Raw genomic sequence first — 19524 nt, 5'->3', positions numbered from 1 at the left:
TCCACTTTACAGATGGCCCCACACCGTATCTCCCGAAGCGCTTCTTTGGTTGGAGGCCAGCACCAGCACAGGGAAGTGTTGCGGCCCTCCACATTCTCACCACGCTTGATTGTTAGGGTTTGACTTTTGCCAACCTGATGTGGGTGAATTGGTTCCTCATTATGTTTTTAACTTGTATTTCTCTAATTACAAATGAGGCTAAGCATTTTTAATTGATGTATTGGTTTCTTGATATATGCATTCATTTTCTCTTCAGTGAAGTGTATGAAGTCCTTTTCTCATGTATTTCTACTGGATTTCAGCCTTATATTTAGGATTTTTCTCTTTTGAAATGTCGTCTTTCTACATGTTTATGGGGTATGCTGTGGTAATTCAGTGTATTATACAGTATGTTAAAAAAGAGTTTAATAAGCATTTCTCTACATCATTTTTTCATTAATTTTATTGGTACATTTTAGGTATACAATATGATGACATCATTGGGAATTTGTACCTTTACATGATATACCTTGGTTCTTCAGTCATTCTTACATGATGGGAAATCTGTGTTCTTCTAGTCATTTTTAAATACATTTACTTTAACCAATAATTACTGTGCTATAGAAAATGAGAACTAATTCATCTTCTCTGTGTGTTGGTGCCCCCTTTTTAACTTCTCTACCTCCCTCTTCCACTCCATTCTTATCCCAAGTCATCTTAGTTCCCACAAATGAGTGAGACCATGTGCTATTTTTCTGTGTCTGGTTTATTTCATTTAATGTAGTGAAATGTGGCTGAGTGTACCACTCTTGTTTGGCAGTTGTTCAAGAATGAATATATCATCCCATTTCTTCTGAGAAATCTGCTGTAATTTCAGTGGACATTCCCATATATATATATGTGTTGACACTTTTACTGTTTTTAGAATTCTGTCTTGTACTTTTGACATTTTGGTAAATACATGGTGACGGTCTTTTGGTTGGTTCCACTTGCAGTCCTATGATTTTCTCTTATGTGGATGTCTATTACCTTTCTAAAGATTTGGGAAATTTTCAGCTATTATTTTACACTATAGGCTTTCAGTGCCTTCCCCCTTTGCATCTAGAATTTCCATAATATGAGTATTTGTTCACTTAATGGTTTTCCCCAATTATGTTTTGTAGAATTTCATTATTGTTTCTCTTCTATCCTCTCTTTCTTTCCCTCTTATCTGACTGGATTAACTCAAAAGATCTGTCCTTGAGTTCAGAGTCTTTAGTTTGTTCTAATTTGTTGTCAGAGATCTGTTATACTTTATTTCGTGTATTAGTTTTTAATTCCAAGGCTTCTGAGTGGCTATTATTTCTATTTCTGATGAATTTGTTTCTATCCTGAATTGTTTTTCCCATTTCTTTATATTTTTACCTTTAGCCCCACCTTTATCCCCTTGCATCTCATTGAGTTTCCGTAGGATTATTTTGAATTTTTTCTATAACTTCACAGATCTCCTTCAAATAGCAACCTGTTTCTAGAGTACTATTGTGTTCCTTTGGATTTCCTTTTATTTATGTCCTTTTATCACATTTCCTTTTATTTTTCTTTCACCTTAGCATTGGTGTCTGCACATCTGGTATTAACAGTCTCTTCCAATTTTATAGAGAAAATTTTCTGAGAAAAGATTTTTATTGTTTAGATAGGATATGAGGGGTCAGTTGGGTAAGTGCTTTGGTTATGGATGAGTTCAAATGAGTCATTCAGTGATGTGAGTTCTTTGGCTGTAAGAGGGCTGCAGTGTATGAAGGTAGCTGTATGACATGGTACTGGACCCAGTCTTCTGGCTCCACAGGGCCAAGAACAGATGGCATTAGAATTTGAGGTACCCGTTGCCATTGTCTCAGTGGTGAAGAAGTGGAATGAACACAGATGACAGCAAGGGTTGTAGTACTGATGGCTTTGGTCCTTGAGTTCAGGTCCCTGGGGATGAACATAGTAGATGTCATGGCCTGTGGCCACTACTATGGTGGAAACCCTTCTTAAGGTACCATGGGATGAGCACAGAGGAGGCTGAGGCTGTGGGATGCAAAGAGTAGCTTTCCTGGGGCAGCTTTAGAGGGTGCTGGGACCTGTACGTTCCAGGACCCAGATGATACCCTTTCTGGTTCCAATGCCAGACGTGCATGCTGCTTCAGCTTTTTGCACCAGTGCTTCAGTCCCAAATCTGTAGGCTAGTACACTGGTAGCCACAATCCTGGAGTTTCAGGATGTGGATGGAACTTTCCCCAGAACCAGTAGCTCAGGTTCAGGCAGTTCTAGGCCTCTTTCCGTAACCCCTATCACTGGGAGAAGACTTTCTCTAGGTCTCACAGAGCAAGCATAGGTGGGACTTGGACTTTGGCTGTGGCAGCCATTGATCCTAAATCTACAGGGCACTGAGAGGCCTAGTTCCCTGTGGGGTGTGCCCAAGTCTTCTGGCTCAGAGAGCCAGTTGTTGGTCCCTATAACATGATGGTACCTAGCAGTGACTATTGCAGCAGCTTAGCTTCTGGGTGGTAGGGGATTCCTAGTATGGGTTCCCTCTGTGAGCAGAGCAGTCACCCTGGGACCAACCAGCTCCCAAAGTAGGTTTAAAGCCTGTGAGGACTGTGGAATTCCCCTGCCATTAGGACAGCCAGGCTGCTGCTTGTCCTTTCTGCCTACCATTTCCCATCAATGTGAACATACCACCGCATCCACCACCGCCCAGCACACATACCCAGCAGCTGGTGTGAGAATTGTGTTGTTCTTCCTGATTCTACATGCTGTTTAGTGTTCCCATCACTTCCTTACTGATTTCCAGATTTGCCTCAATGACTCCCCTCAAACTAGTCCTCCTTTGGTTGCCCTGGTTCTACTGTGGCAGTTGAGCCATTCTGGATTTTCCCTGCATGCATTTGTCCACATTTTTTGCTACAAAGTCAGTTATAAGTGAAACAAGCATGTTTTCTCAGTTTGGGGCTTGTCTTAACCTTCCTTTGTTGCTTTTTAGAATTCCATATGTTTTTGTGACTTAAGTATGTCCTTTTCTAGTGGATTAGAAATGCTTTCTTCCCACATTCTAAAACGTTTCCAGTTTTGCTTTGCCAGGTAAGTATTTAATCCATTTGGAGGTGATTTTAAAGCATGATAGGTAGGGATGAAATTTTACTGCTTTATCTCATCTAAGCAGGTGTTCCAGAAAATTTTATTGAAAGCCCGTTTTTCCTACCGGTCTACAATAGCTCTCATGAATCAAGTTTCCATATGTGAGAATTGATTTTTAGCTATCTACTTGGCATCTTTTTGTATTAGTTATCTGTTGCTGTGTAACGATTTATCTCACGTGATCATTTAAAACCGTGATCACCCCTACCTCACAGTTTCTGTGGGTCAGAAATCCAGGTGCAGCTCACATACTGCATCTGCTATAGTCTCTTTCAGCCTGTTGCAGCCAGGGATGCAGCCTCACCTGAAGGCTCTACGCAGGAGGGCCTGTGTCTAAACTCGCTTTTGTGATGATGATGATGATGATGATGATGTTGATGATGATGATGTAATTCTACCTCTTGCAGTTGTTACATGGAGACCTCAGTCCTTTGTGGTGCTCAGCCAGGCCTCCCTCCCTCAGTCCCTGTTCATGTGGGCTTCTGCCCAGAGCAGCTGACAGCGTGGCAGCTGCCTGCCCTCAGAGCCAGCAAGTAGAGGCTAAAGATGATGAAATTTAGGGTGTTTTGAAGCAACTTCAGAAATGGCATTCTATCGTTTTCATCAAGTATAATTAGAGGCACATCTGTAGGATCAGCACATCATCGAAGGGAAAGTGGTACCCAAGGGTCTGATAGAGAGGCAAGGGCCATCAGGCGCCATCTTTAAGGCAGCCTACCATTCTTTTATTATTAATCTTTTCCCAGTTATTTTAAGTGATTTTTTGATAGGATTAAATTATCAAAATAGGAATAGTAAGAATGGGGATTTTTGAAGAACATTTAATGAACTTCAGAAGTGATGGGAAAATAGGTACGGGGTGAACTTTCTTCCAATGGTTGAGTATAGTGAAATTTTAGAAGTATAATCAAGTGTAACTTTTCTTAACTAGCTTATCAGCATTTTCCAAGCTGAATAACTATCATGGTGATCTGAAGGAAACATTTTACATGTTAGCTCATCATTTGTTAGACTCTCAGAGACAGAGGACAGCACCTGGCATCTCCTTTATTCATTTAATGCAGGTCATGGATCTCAGTCATGCTAAAACTGTATTTCCAGTATCACTGAAAATGAATGACACTTAGACCTTAGGAGAGGGTGACATTGCAGTAACCGTTAGCATCACACGTGGCTTCTTTTTCATTTGAAACACAAGCCAGTCATCTCCCAACACACTCTCCTGGTTACCTACTTGGAAGAAACTCTTAGGAGTAATTACTCTGAGTTGAACTGATTTCTTAAACATTAAATTCAATACATCCAGTTGTTATGTTTATCACCGTCCTCATTTACCATTTCTGTGTGCACCCCAATGGGGTTTAAGAGATTATCATTGGAAGAACTTCACCATCGGTAAAACATTTTGGCCCACTTCATTTCTTTCTGTAGTTTGCCACTCCTGCAGAGCAGCTTTCTGTCGTTCAGATGCTTGTCTCCAACTAGACATCAGGTGCTGCCACTGTTGTGAACACCGATTCTAAGTCCCGTGGTGCTAGGTGTGCCTGTTGGTTCCTTCTCTATGTCAGTCGGCTGTGAGTGTGCCCATACATCTGTGGCTGGGATTTATGAGAAAGAGAGCCTCGTGTAACCCACTCTAGAGTAATTTCCAAACTGTGACCCATTAAATAACTTAGATTTTTTTTTTAAGGGTAGCTACTAAGAAAACTTTCTCTGTGTGGCTTCTCTATGGAGAAAAACTAACACTGAGCAAGAATTTAAAATAAAAGTATTTCTATGTCAGATGCTAGACCTCTGATAATATCTACCCACTTTTTTGGCAAAGCACATTATAGATCTAGAAGAGTTATATATAAATAAATGCCAATACACAACTGTTGTCAAAGGTCTTTACACTGTAATTCATATTAGATCTGATTCTTCCACCCTGTACCCTTCTCCCCCTTATTTAGCTAAATGTATGAGTCAAAGCATTAGAAAAATGTAGGCGAATTTGGAAGGACATTTGGTGCTAAACTGAAGAAGGATTAAGAACATTATGGGTGAAGGCATTCAGCTAGGAGCCCACAGCTAAGTGTTGAGAAGGCATACAAGGACTGATGCAGCAGTTTGGTTTAGTGATGTTTACATTAGAAGATATTTTATGTGTATATTTCAAGGATGAAAGTGTAATTTTGATAGACACAGCTTTCTGATATGAAAACATTTGATTGTCAAAGCAAAAATCAAGATTTCGAGATTCCTTCCTGATAATACTGTACTGAGTAATGTGTGTTGGAAGATTGTTTCCTTGCATTGGTCACAGACTTGGTCTCAGGAGGTTTTCTACAGAGCCTGTATATTCAGGCTCTGGTATAAAGTCCTATCTTGAGGTCTGAGCTATTAAACAGTTTTTTTCTTCAGCCTTGTTACACTTCAAATTCTTAACAGTGCCTCTGAGCAAGCCATGAGAAAAATTTACACATAAGACATATTTTGAGTCCATTAAAACAAGTTCAAAGCTTAAGAGTTGTTTTCATATCTGAGTCAGATGAAATGCGATTGTGCAGATCTTTCTTACACAGAAAGTAATAACTTGGTGATGGGCAGATGCCAAGGTTTGGTTTTTGATGATTATCTTTCTTTCATTTGACACAGTTCGTCTGAGGGTTGGGGTTCCTGAAAGACAGATCACCAAGGCCATGCAGGGCACATTAGATCTATTCTTTTGGCAGATGTTGAGGCAGAATTATTCAGAATATAATCTGAAATTCATTTGATCACACAGCAGATAGTTTAATAATTTATAGGCAGCCTTATTAGCCAAGACTTCTGTTTACTTTGCTATCACCAAAATGAGATTAAAAGCCCATCTAAGATATTAAGATTAGAGTGATTTTTGTATATGTGTTCAAGTTTAAATTATTTCCTTACAGTTTTAACAACTTGATGGCAATTACACATTCAAGGTAGGGAAAAACTTCATATGGATAGTGTCTAATGTAGAATCTCTCATTCCCAAAAATTATGCAGAAAGTCTAACAGTGCACTCTCATCGTGTGACTATGTGACAGAGATTTTAAAATGTAGATGTTCTTCCAAAATAAACAAAAAGGCCTAATTAATTCCAACCTCATTTTGTTGATCATCTTATATTCCAGTGTACCTTCAATGCTGATAGGCTGTGCATGCAACATGACATTTTCACATAGATTTTGAGAACTACAGAATGCTAACATCTTTGCTTTGGAGGTAATACTTATGTGATATTCAGCTGCTCCTGATGTGGGAGGTGTATAGGAGATGAATGGAGAAGATAGCTTGGCACCCTTCATGCCCTGTGTGTCCTGGAATCTGGTAATGATATGAAGCATAGGGATGGGGTTGTCTGTCAGCCGAGGAAGAGAGCTGGCAAGTAGCATGTATTCACAGGGCCCTGGCAACCCCTGCAGGTGCCAGGGACAGAAGAACACATTTAGAAGCTGCACAGCAAGATGGGAAGACAGGTGGTAACGGTCTTACAGGGTTGTCTTTTATTTGAGCAGAACCAAGACCAACTGTTCCTCATTAAAACACATTTTGCAACGTGTTCTATTGTGCGCTCATGTGGGTGTGTTCTGAGCAGACACAGCGAAGTGCCACATACAGGTCACATTTACAGTCTCCACGTGGCTCAGAACTGCAGGACAGGTAGTGAGAAATGGCTTTGCATCACCTGAGGCTGGCTTTCCAGCAATAGCCTTTTGCAGGGAAACAAGAAATAACTCTATGGCCTGCATAGGCTGCAGTGGCAAGGAGGGTGGATAAAGCACATTTGGTGGCAATCTCAATCCTTACAGTCATTTTAACAAACTCACAGTGCCTGGTTTTTCTCATTTACTTGTGTTGGATTATAAGTGTATTTCCATTGTTTTGCTGTGGGGTTGCTTAGTATGATTAAAGCCACGTCTCTCATCTGCTTGACCGTTTATGCCTACAACCCGTTGAGTTGGGTTATCTCATATTAATTCATTTATTGGGTAGCCTGGCAGACTAAAGGAGAGAATGCATGGAAAGTACTTTAGGCTTTTTGGAGCACAGTAAAAAATATTACTTTTTCTACTTAGTATATTTTACAATAGAACCTGTCCTGTCCTGTTCTTGCTGGACCCTTATGCTTCTTGTTCTGCAGCCAGTTACCATACTGCAGTTTATCAGTATTTTTAGTGGGGAGTAGGAACTGCTGGAGAGGTCTCTTAATGGCATAATTTCTTTCCGTTGGAGGCCCAAGCCTATCCAGTTCCCTGGAAAAGGATACTTGCAACCAAATGAAAATATGAATGTGGAGTGCAAAGGAACAAATAGAAATACAAGCATCTATATCAGGAAACCAACTCTTAGGTATCCTTTCCTTCAGGTGTCTGAAAGTCTTATGAGGGAGACAAATTCAGGAGGCCCTTAGAGTCCCTGTTCTCCCCCATTTTTCTCAGGTCTGTGCTAGCTCAGTACAAGGAAAAAAGCTCAACAGAGGCTGAGTCTCATCTTCTGCCTCCAGAAAGCTTCCTGGTGAGCCAACCACACTGCATTGAGGTGCCCTGCACCCCTTTCCAGAGCTGCATACCTCCATTGGAGTGCATGCTCCTGTGCAGCTAGTTCAGCTCTTCCTGGTGGGATGAGAGCTGGGGATTACCAATGCCATGAATGGTAGGCACAGGATCTCCTGTTTCCCAGGATGTCCACATCTTAGCCCTGAAACTTTTGTACATGTTACTTAACTTGGCAAAAGGTACTTTGCAGATGTGATTAAGTTAAGGATCTTGAAATGGGAGGATTGTCCTGGATTGTTACACTGGTAGGTCCAGTGTAAACCACAAGGCTCCTATCTCTACTGCTGGCCTTGAGACACTGGATGTAGGGATCTCTTAGAACAAGATGACATAATGGACACATAATCTCTTGCAGAGCCTCCAGAAAGGAGGCAGCCCTGCCAACACATTGCTCTTAGAACTTCAGATCACCAGAATTCTAAATAAAATTTTTTGTTTTGTGGTACTGGAGGTTGAACCTAAAGTCTCTGTACTGAGTTCTATCCCTAGACCACCCCTGCCTAGTTCATTTATTTAATTTGAGTCAGAGTCTTATTAATTGCTGAGGCTGGGTTTGAACTTGGAATCCTCCTTCCTGAGCCTTCCAGAGTGTTGGAATTATAGGTATGCAACATAATGCCTCGCTTAAATTTGTATTGCTTCATACCCTAGGCCTTGTATAATTTGTCAAAGTAGCATTAGAAAACTAATATACTATTCTGTTTCTCTAGTGGTGAGCTTTTCCCCTTGCAACTCTGTTTAGACCATGTCATACTGATGAAGTGTGACTCTATCCTCTTTACCTGACAATCTAATAAATAAAGGGCATTTCACAGGGAAGGAATATTTGCACCAACATAAAATGTAAACATACAGTACTAAGGGACAGATAGGAATGCCAATACCCAATCAATGATGGTTGCCAGGCCTGGGGAGCCCTGGAGAATAAGGCTGGCCCATCCTGGAAGGAACCACAGGCCCATGCACCAGACACCCAGGCCCACGGCCGGGCATTCAGTCACGCAGAGAGGATTTCCTAAAGCAGGCCTTGTCTGAGCTGAGGCCTGAGAAGACAGTAAAAAGAGGCAGGAGAAGGGCTGATGGTTTTCGTTAGAGCTTTCCCCGAAGGCTCACTGCATGGTGACAATCTAATAACTGACCTAGGGAGTGAGAGGCGCTGTCTGACAGCCCAAGAGCTGCCCTCATGTGGGTTAGTGCTGTGAGCACAGTACAGGACTCCAGACCCCACATCATTGTCTCGGTATTGGTGATCGGTACCATGGAAGCTGGGGCCCCTCTGATTTCTAAGCCATTTCTAAGGATTTCTACTCCTTATCAAACCTATTCCAGGCACTCTACCTGGGCACTGAGCACATTGTTTGTTTGAACCATGCAAAACAGGTATTCCTACATCACAGAAGTCACTAAGCTTGGACAGCTTATGCCACCTGCCCATGATCACCCAGCTCTCTGAACTTGGATTCAGTTTTTGGTTTGTCCAATTTCAAGACCCACACTCATTCATTATACCAGCGTCACCTAATGCTACTTGGAAGCAGTAGAAACATCAGGGGTAGGTTAAGATGAGTAGCAAATAGTGATTTTGTAATTTTTACAAGAACACCTGAGGCCATTTGCATGTTCCTAATATTAGGGCCACAAACTACCTTTGAATCCATTGAGTTTTAAGCATTTGGGACACTTTATAACATTTCATCATCATAACAGTGCTATGATGCAAAACACTACCAGCATCTCAGTGTATCAGTGAGGAAGTGGAGGCAAGGTGAGGATTAATGATTTGCCTGCAAACCCTCAAATGGAACTGGATATCCGATCCCAAGCAATTAACAGCTTTTAAAACCAGTACCATGTGTGCTTCATGACATTAAATGAACCTAAAGCCATCCCTTTCCTGTCCCCATCAACACGCGTAACTACTAGGAGAGAAGAAAATGGTGAGACAGAATATTGCTGCCTTTACCCTGTGTGCATGGGTGCAGTGCCTGGGATTGAACCCAGGGCCTCCCACGTGCCCAGCAAGCGCTGTGCTGCTGAGCTGCACCTTCAACCCCGAGCTGCCTCTATCTGTAATGGGCCAAATAAGTTTCTGAACTGGACAGTTGTGTGTGCACGTGTGTGTGTGTGTGTGTGTGTGTTTTGATGTTATTTTGATAGGATTTGATAAGCTATACCAGTGGTGGCAAACCAATAGCACATGTGGGCTGTTTGTATCATTGAAAGCGCTGAAGCGTTTGCCATCACTGAGCTGCACTGTTGAAAATTAGAGTTCTGAGTTTGTTTTTTTGTTTTCGAGGCATGGTCTCCCTGTGTAGTTCAGGCTGGCCTTGAACTTGGAGCAGTCCTCCTGCCTCAGCCTCCCAAGTGCTGGGATTACAGGGGTGCACCACCTCACCCATTTTAGAGTATGTTAAAGAGCAAATAAGTAGGTTTGGAAATTAATTGAGTTAATTTACAAGGGAAGAGAAGCCCATGTTACTGCAGGCTAACAGGGTGCCCAGTAGAATTCTCGATGTATCCTTTAGTCCATTAACTGAATAAATACAGGCATGGTTTCAACTGAACAAAGGTCAGACTCTGCCTTGTTTCAAATTTCTATTTTGAAGAAAATGTTTAAAGGTTTAGGGAAGGTTTGAGGCTTCTGTTTACTTTGGAGTCTATTGTCCATAGTGTTTCTGTAAAGTCAGTTAGCTGAATTGCTCTGTGTGTGTTATCTAGGTCAACTTTCATCTTTCTTTTAGCTATTTATATTCACCTATAAGCACTTTTTATTATATCACAGAAATTCTATATTCTGTTTATGAACTCTGCTTCTACCTTGTAGAACTCTGCTGTGGTCAAACATTTCCATGTTTGAGTGCCTGGCACTCTATGAAAGATCTTGTATTTCCTGTGTTTCTAAATTACTTTTCCTTTAGTGTCATAGTGGTAGCGACAATTGAAATGTACAAAGCTAGCTGGCTACTTACTACTGTGTCATCTGAGAAAGCTATTTAAAAATAGTATCATCAAACTCATGGTCTTGGCTTGGGAAAGGGTAAAAATAATAAAACAGCACAGTGTGACAGATGGACTGCATTTCCTTCCCTGTCCATTGTCACACTCCTGCTTTTCCATCTGATTCTGGGATGCAGATTTGCCCAGTAGGAACAGGCGGGAGACTCAGCACTAAAATACCATTTATAGGTCAGTGATGTTCCAATGTGTTAAGTGTTTGAATGTTGAAGAGAATAAAACTTGATCCCCAAAAGGGAATGGCCACATTGAATGCAACCACAGGTAAGCCATGCTGGTAGGTTAATTGGTAAATATATTTTGAGCAAAATTTTTACTGCAGGTGTGTTGGAAGGAAGACAGGAGGAGGTTTAAGACTATCGTCAAAAGTCAAAGGAGTTGGTTTTAGTCAGGAGCACAGGTGTATTACCTGGACTGCAACTTTGTGGAGCCAAACATAGATGTGCTGTAAACCCAGCCAAATCCTGAATGCTCTAAGACTCACCCAGCCCTGTGTGTAGATCAGTCCAAGCCCTGGCCTGGCACCTCAAATCACATCATAGCTTCTTGACTAGGAGGCACAGGACCAAGGTCAAGCACTCTGAACTGGGGCTGGATTTCTCCCGACCATGATCACAACAGGAGCTGTGCTGTTCCCCTCTGCTGATGCTGTGGTAGTGTCAGCTGGGAGCAGGACCTCACCTGGAGCCTGGCAGAGTTGCCCTTGTACCTCCTTAGCTGTGTGCACCATGGAGCATGGCAGTGGCCAGGGCTTTTTCCCCCTACTCCTGTCTGCCTGGAGCTGAGCAAGGTAAAGATGCTCTCAGTCCCCCCAGCAGTGTGTACCCAGGGTGGGGTGACATAGTCCAAAGTTGATCCATACCCCCCCATCACACCCTTACAGACAGCAGGCAGGGTAGCAGTGGGCACAGGTGTTTCCTCACTGTCGAAAGCAGGCCATGAGCACCATGCAGGGGAAGCATGGCAGGCATCTCGTAGGCAGGAGGGAAGCAGCTACCGTAGTGTTCTCTGCTGCCTTGAAGGTAGCGCCTACATGGCGGCAGAACCTCAGCCAGAACAGGGCAAAGCTGCAGGCAGGATGGTTACCCAAGGCTGCCTGAGACATTCCTTAGACTCGCTTTGGAGGAACTCATATACCTTCCATCACCTCAGCTGAAGGACTCTGCATTCTCTCCCGAAGTCAGCATATATGTGTGACTGCTCTCCTGAAGACTATTTTTAACCGAAGTGGAAACTTGCCAGCATACTCCCAGCTCCACAGTTACACACAGAAAGCCATCCTCCTAAGAGAGCCATCTCCTGGAAGCTGGTGCAAGTGTGAGTGCACCACTGACCTGCCATGGGGAAGGAAGATGCTCTGTTCCGAGCGGTGTGGCTCAGTACAGGGAGAGCAGCACGCTGCACAGAAGCCTGAGGAGTGTAGAAGTAAACAGTGTGGCTGTGTCATTGGGGTTGAGAGATTTATCCTGGTAGCCAACAGCTTTATTAATTTTGCAATTAGTCTCCTACAGTCAAAGCAAGAGTATTTCCACAACTATCAGATGTAAATGTTACTCAGTGTAAATGGGCTGTAAACACTATAATCCCCAATTCCTATTCTTTGTAGTTCTCATTACCCTGCCATCAGAATTCAAATCCTGCTAAATCTGTTGTTCTTTCCGCCCCTTGAATTATCACCTTGATATAGGACCTCATTGTCTCCCACCTTATCGACTGCCAAAACCTACCACAGATTCTCTTCCCCACTTCCCTTAACCCACCCTACACAGTCCTGCTTGAGCTTCATCCAGTGCTTGTCCATGCACAATGTACAGCTCGCAGCAGAAGCCAGAGGTGCACCAGGGGTCGTTACAGCACTTGAATAGGCAAAGCGAAAGGGCTGTGAAGGATGTTTTGTGCCTGTGTGTTTCTCCTTGCCCAAAAGGGCTCTGTGCTGCACTGCCTCCTGGTGCCCCCTAGGCACCTCACTGCGTTTCTTCCGGTGTGTCTCATCTGCCCCTTCCCCACTGCATTAGCCAGCTTTCCCGTTACCAGACAGTACCTGACACCGAAAAGGGGAGAGGCTCGACTTGACTCATGTTTTAAAGAGACTCAGTCCATGGTCAGCTGGCTCCAAGGAAGAAACATCCCGGCGGAAGCACATGGCAGAGCAAAGCTGCTTAGTTCACGGTGACAAGAAGTAGAGCAGGGAGCGGTGCCAGAGGAGGAGCGAGGGGCCAGTCGCAGTACCCGAGGTCACACCTCCGTGACCCAGCCGGACGCACTGGAAATGTGCTCGCCAATCCCCTGGGCGCCTCCCAAGCCAGTCAGGTTGACACAGTCACGCTTAACTGCCACGCCCACCCTTTCCTCCATCTCTCAAAATGTCAGGCTTCAGCAGGCGCGTCCCACTTCACCTGGAGTCACTGACCCTAAAGCTGACAGTCTCCTATAATGGAGCCAAGTTATGCTCTGAAACACCAGTACCAACCCGTGAGCAGCCAGGTGCTCCTCCCCCTCTTCCCCCACACCAGAGACTATCTAAAAAGCAGTGCAGTCGGTCCCACGCCCCTGGCATTCTCTCCAAGCTGCGTTTCTAGCGTCTTCCGTGTCTGGCACAGAGAAAATACTACTTAAATGATACTCCGAGGTGAACGGCAGGAACAACCTGGTGACTCAGATCCTCCTGCAACACTGGGAATCTCTGTCCTAAGGAACCCGTTTGCTGAATAAAATGGCTTCCATGGGTTTTTGGTTTGGGTAATTGTTTTGTTGCTGAGTAGATAGGGTTGTATTCCTAAGTCAGATACACTTGTGATGTGATGCTACATAAAATTCTGCCTCAATTCTCCTATAGTCATAGATGGGCTGGGAAATGAACTTGTTACAACCTTTCCAAAAGAGGAACCAAAACTCATTCCCACCTTGGGGCCACTTGAGCCAGGGTGAGTGTTCCGATGTCCCTCCGTGGGAGTAAGTAAATGGTGGTACCTTTCAGGATCCCATTACTTGACTGCTATCACAGGATTTCTCTGAATGTTAAAATCACTTTCAACTCTGTTTCTCTCTTTGTAGGAATTCAGAAACAGGCTTGGGATTCCCCCGAATCTGATGACATCCCACACCCCTGCTGCAACTCTGCGTGACTCAGTGAGTTCCCGGATGGGGCTGCAAATGCAAAGCCTGCATCGAGACTGTGTGCTCAGGCTAGCTGTGGGCCTGGCTCTGGTGGCTCTGCTTTTCACCATTTTTGCCAAAGTCTGTAATTAGCATACAATGGAATGAAGCATCTGTGAAGAATCCATTTCTAATTAAAACCTTCAGTGAACAGGAAAGTGACCACGTCAGTTCTAGAAGGGCAGCAATGGGTACTTGCTGCGCTGCCTTCTCTTCTGCCCATTCGTAATGAGGCTCACCCCGTCTCACACTGAGTTGAGCCCATTGGCTATTTGACCCAAAACTGAATCGCATCTGGCATAGCGTATCTTTCAAATTAAACTTCTTTGGCTTATTTTTAGCAAGTAATGCAAGTGGTTGCATTTTTAAAATCTCTACTCTTCAAGTCCAAACCGAACCAACTGTGCAGCAGTACTAGTCATCTTCGCCTTACGTGGAAGAGCCCTTGATCCTTAGAAAACATTTTAAGGCAAGTCTTCTTCACACTTTGTTTGGAGTCCCAGTGCCACAAACATCTTTTTCACAGCAGATGTGTTCCTGAAAAGTATACATGGAAGCCTGTTTTTGCAACCTGAATCTTTTTGGAATGTGCAGAAGAGTCTAGCACTTCATGGACCACTGGCAGCATTCTCCAAAACACGAGGAATCACCCACTTCTATAGCACCACAAACTTTGAAAAGCTAGATTTGTCAAAGTCAAACTGCCCCTTTTTCTGGCATCTTTGATCAGTCAGATCACATTTTGATTTCTACCTGACAACATTAGTCTTTATTTACTAAGTGAAATGACTTCTTTCACAATAAAAGGACTTGAAGTAATAAGTAAACCATTTGTCTGTCCAAATTTAAGTAAGTCACTTGGATTGTATGGGCACAGGTAAATCAAGTGCCTTGTGGTCACCATGGGTTGTTTGAATCTCTAAACCCTTGCCCTCATTCTGCTCTTCCTTTTCTGTGTCCTCTAAGGAGCACAAATTAAAGTTTAATTATGTCATCAGTGAGTGAATTAAAAAAATGTACACATGCATGCATACACTGTAGGGTTAGTACAGTTCTGCCAAAGCTGCTCTGTGCTTTGAGGAGAAGCCCGCACTTAAGGCAGAAAGCTTTGCCGCACCCGAGTCCACCGAGAGCACAGCACACCTCAGCAGGAATGGGGGCGCGGGAGAGCAGAAGATAGGAGCCTGCCACCTACTTCTGCTCTGGAACTCTATATGTGATTCTTTCTTTGCTAATAAACAGTGGGTCCCAGCGTGGAACTCACTGAACAGAGTGAGTCTAGCCGTGATCCAGATACACGGAAAGCCCAGAGTCACACTGTGTGGGCCATAAGAAATGCTTTAGGCCTGTAGCTAGCTGGAGACAGGTACAGTCTTTTGTTTTGCTTTCTACTTCACTCTTCTCACTCCCTGCCCCCGTCTAGCTATGTGCTTTCCCCTCCTCCACTCCCCTCCCTCCCTCCCTTTCTTATAAGACAATGATATACCATTTATCAGCCCTACTGCCCCCGATGACCTGGCATTGATCATCGAGCACTGTTTCTGGTGCCCAAGATTCTCCCCACCTCATGACAACCCGTGACTTGCTCTGCTAGGCTGCAGCTCCTCTCTGTTGTTTTGTCCAAAAAAGAACCTGTCCTGCAGCAGGGCCTGGAGAACACCCAGTGTCAGTCACCGTATTGGTGACCAAATGGCAAGGGTGATGACAAACTTTTTCTTAAACTGTTAGGGTAAAATGTACCTTAATCACAAGGGTTTTTGAAAAGTGAGGACATACTGTGAGCCAGCACCAGAAGCCTCCTCATGTACCTTCCCGGCTCTTAATTCTGCCTCCTCAGAAGCGCTCCCCTTCTCTCCAACAGTGAAGCCTGGTGTGCGTTTACACAGAGGGCCTCGTACAGCCCGCTCTCAGACTGCCAGCCTCTGCTCAACACCGATGTGGAATGCATCGGCACTCACTGCCGTGTGCAGCAGTGACTCTCTGGTGTTCGCTGCTGCACAGTATGTATTCTGTGGTCTGAGATACCACCTGGGATTTATTCATTCTACACTTGAGTTGTATCCAGTTTGGGGGTGCTGTTGTGCTTCATGCTGCTGCGCATCTGTTTTAGAACACAGGTATTTGAGTGCTGACCATATACCTAGGCATTGCATTGCTGGGTCACTGCATCTGCATATGCTGGGCTTTCTGGAGCGCTTGTGCCAGTCTGCACACTGCCCGCTGCTGACGTGAACCCTGCCATTCTCCTCACTCTTCCTCTCTCTACCTTTGATATTCTTCAGCAGCTGTCTCTGCTGGCTATTTTAATAATAATAGCCATTAATTATCTGGCTGTAAAGTCCTAGATGTATAATATGCACTGTAGAGGTGCTGATCAGTCCTGAAGAAACAACTTTGGGATGTTTTCTTCCCGTTTGAATGAGGAAAAAACATGCAAACTCACAAGATGAATTTGCGCAGGGGACTCAGAGCTACCAAGAAGAACTTGAATGCAGCCTGACTCCAAAGCCTGAACTGTGAAACCTTCCTGCACCCTCAGCCTGAGTGTGACCTAAACTTGGTCTGTGTCAGCAGATAGGTGGCCAGGATCGACTGTGTGGATGCGGGGGTCTGGAGGAGCCGCTTTTCGCTCAGTATTGTCTTGCTCCAAGAATGTGCGTGGTGCTTGACGAACATTTTAAATAAATGAGTCAGGTGTTTTTTTCTTTTCTCATTCCTCCTTCCTTTCTTTGCTTCCTTCTATCTGCTTCACCGAGTACAAAATATTCAATTTGAGAATGTAAAGAAATCTCTGGCAAAAACTGTACAGTGGGTAAAATGTGTCTGAACATCAGATTTCCATATGTAAATATCATTCATAAATATCATATACCATGTGTATTGACTTCACTCCAGGTTGAAATTTCAGCATGTGTTATGAAATGTCATGGTTGGAACATTCCAGTTATGAACGAAGCTTCAGGAGGGTTTTGTTCACAAAAAAACAGAAGAGTGTGTGAGGGAAGAAAGTGGGGGAGAAAAGGAAATTATTTCAGGTTTTCAACAACAACAAAAAAGTACAAGATACAGAACCCATTTCATGTCTATGTATATCAAAGCATCATGTGGCATAGAATATACACAATAAATATGAATATGCATACATAAAAGGCACCCAGAGTGCTGCAGTGTACTCACGGGAGTACCCTGCGATAGTTAAATTTTGAAGGAAACACTGATCTGTCCGATGCCACACAAACTACTAGTTCAAAATAATAGTTCAGTTTCAAAACTCCTTATCTTATAAAACAGATTTTGGGCCGGGATTTAGCTCGGTGGTGCCGCTGCTTGCCTCGCAAGCACAAGGTCCCAAGTTCAATCCCTGGTACCAAAAAAATTAAAAAAACAAAACACTGAGGTTTGGGTAGTTGCTATGGTAAAAAGCAAGTATAAAGTGAAAAAACAGTGTGGAACAAGAAATGAACATAGTGATTATCTTCCAACAGATGCACATATGCCGTTAATGACTGTGGTAATTTTAACATGAAATAAAATATTTTTCTTCCAAGGAGTATGTATTTTTTTTATATTTCACATGATAGGACACAAATGCTTAGTAAGTTGTTAGGACCTATATACTTAATAAACACAATACTCAGCTGTTTTTTTTGGCCTAGGAGTACAATTAGTCAAGGAAGTTTGAGAACTTCCTGCTCCGTGGCACAACTTAGAGGACTTATGTCAGTCCAAATCACTTCTCATATTTTCGTCTTAGAGTTAGCTTGTCAGTAGCACATCTTTCTTTGATAAATATATATTTAGATAACTATTAAGTTAGGTTTTTATATGGTGTTGAAGCTGTAAAGGGGTTAAGGATATAAATAAATTGGATTCAATTCCCAATTTTCCCATTATAAATCTGGGGCAGATTATATACGGAAAAGACAGGAGATTTTTACCATTAACAAAACTTTGATTTAAATTCCAGCCAGGCCACTTTCCCTTTTTGAGCCTCATCTATAAAGTAGGGACAAGATTTCTTTCCAAGATCATTAAAAGATAAAGTGAGACCATGCATATAAGGACTATTTCCTTCCATTTTGTGATGACTTCAGTAATTTAAAGATGAAATAAAATTTTATAAAGTTAGGTGTTTTAAATTCCAATATCCATACATGACCACCCAAAAGAACCATGTATGAATCAAAAGATTTCTGTGCCTCAAGGGACATGGAATCTTACTCTAAGAAATGCACTAAGAAAATGGATGGCAGCTGCATTTGAGGATTCACCAACAGTGTAAGAGCAAATATTTGGGTGGTCGATCTAAGATCAAGGAGATTTCCACCACCAAAGATGAAAGTTACAACCAGAGTGACAGGTAAAAGAAGATGTGGACGCTGTTTTTCATTTTCTGTCAAGTATGTCCTCCCAGCACTGTTTCTTAGAATTGCAGCAAGGGCCAGGCATTTAGCTCAGTGGCACTGCACCTGCCTTGCAAGCCCAAAGTCCCAGTAACCTCCCCACCCCCCAAAAAATAATTCTGTACCTAGCATACCCCAACTGTGAGAAGTCAGAGCAAAGGGTTTCATCGGGTCTCATGGTTTTCCTAGTTGATGAACATCTGAGTACATTTCCCAGTACTGATGGGGGAGGGAGGAGGAGAGAGGGTAGCTTTAGATCAAGGTAAGGGAAAACTAGGAGTCCAGAAATGCCTTCAAAACTAGGAATTTTAGCTCCTGAGTTTATCTGATCTACTTTTCATATGTCTAATTAACTATAATAACTATGGACATTATCCCAAACTGGTTCCAAGGTCCATGGTTTTAACTTCTATATTTACTTCCAGTTTCCATACAGAGCAATGAAATCTATGGTTTTAAACATATCTAAGGGCCAGGGATTTAGCTCAGTGGTTCTGCTGCCTGCCTCACAAGCACAAGGACTCGAGTTTGATCCCCAGTACCAAAATTAAATTAAATTAAATTAAATAAACAGATCTAAGAAATTCCAAATACATGTAAAACTTGTTTATTAACAACACTTCAGACTTTGGGGTCAATCTGTGTGAACTATAGCGTATCACTGTCATAGCATGCAGTTACATAATGACTCCAGTTATACAAGACAACTTACTTATAGATTACTACTGTGTCTTGGAGTGTACTCCCCCATTTGGAGTGACTAATGACACTATCAACCTTGAAAATAATTACTGGTGCTATTTTGTGAATAGTAAGAATTCTGCCCTTGCAGGAGGTTATTGTATATCCTTACCCTTCCAGTTTTGAAATAATTTAAACAGATCTTCTGAATGAAGCTTAAGCTTGAACTAAGTATATAAGTGGAGGTCCCTAGGAAAGTTTTCTTTTGAGAAGCTTGACCCTCTCAAGCAAATACCTGCCTTTCCTTAGAAATGTTACTTTCTTCCTTTAAAAATGAGACTTCCTCTCCTAACAAAAGTTGTAGACCAGACAGCTACACAAGTGAATTCTACCAAATGTTTAAAGAATGAACACCAATTCTTCTCAAGCTCTTTCAAAAAAGAAAAAGTAAACTGAAAAGAAGTAAATAATTCCTGATTTTATGAGGTCAGCATTACCCTAATATCAGAAATAAGGACTTCACAAGAAAGGAAAATCATAAACAAACAGCACTTATGAATATATAT

At 42.7% G+C, this 19524-nt stretch overlaps 1 protein-coding gene across 6 annotated transcripts in view; it reads left to right on the top strand.

The window, feature by feature from the left end:
* Cdkal1 (CDK5 regulatory subunit associated protein 1 like 1) overlaps positions 1-17381 on the top strand; it is a 607184-nt gene extending 589803 nt beyond the window's left edge. For all 6 annotated transcript variants that reach the window (XM_010622937.2, XM_010622935.2, XM_010622936.3 and 3 more), the window contains exon 15: positions 13773-17381. In XM_010622937.2, the coding sequence (XP_010621239.1) occupies positions 13773-13967 (195 nt within the window). In that variant the 3' untranslated portion in view covers positions 13968-17381. The remainder of the gene's footprint in view (positions 1-13772) is intronic.
* Positions 17382-19524: the final 2143 nt, after the last annotated feature.

Source organism: Fukomys damarensis, unplaced genomic scaffold, assembly GCF_012274545.1.
Source record: "Fukomys damarensis isolate Sample0158 unplaced genomic scaffold, DMR_v1.0_HiC HiC_scaffold_10, whole genome shotgun sequence".
Taxonomy (NCBI): Eukaryota; Metazoa; Chordata; class Mammalia; order Rodentia; family Bathyergidae; genus Fukomys; species Fukomys damarensis.
Note: the sequence above shows the minus strand (reverse complement) of the source record. Positions and strands in the feature narration are given on the sequence as shown.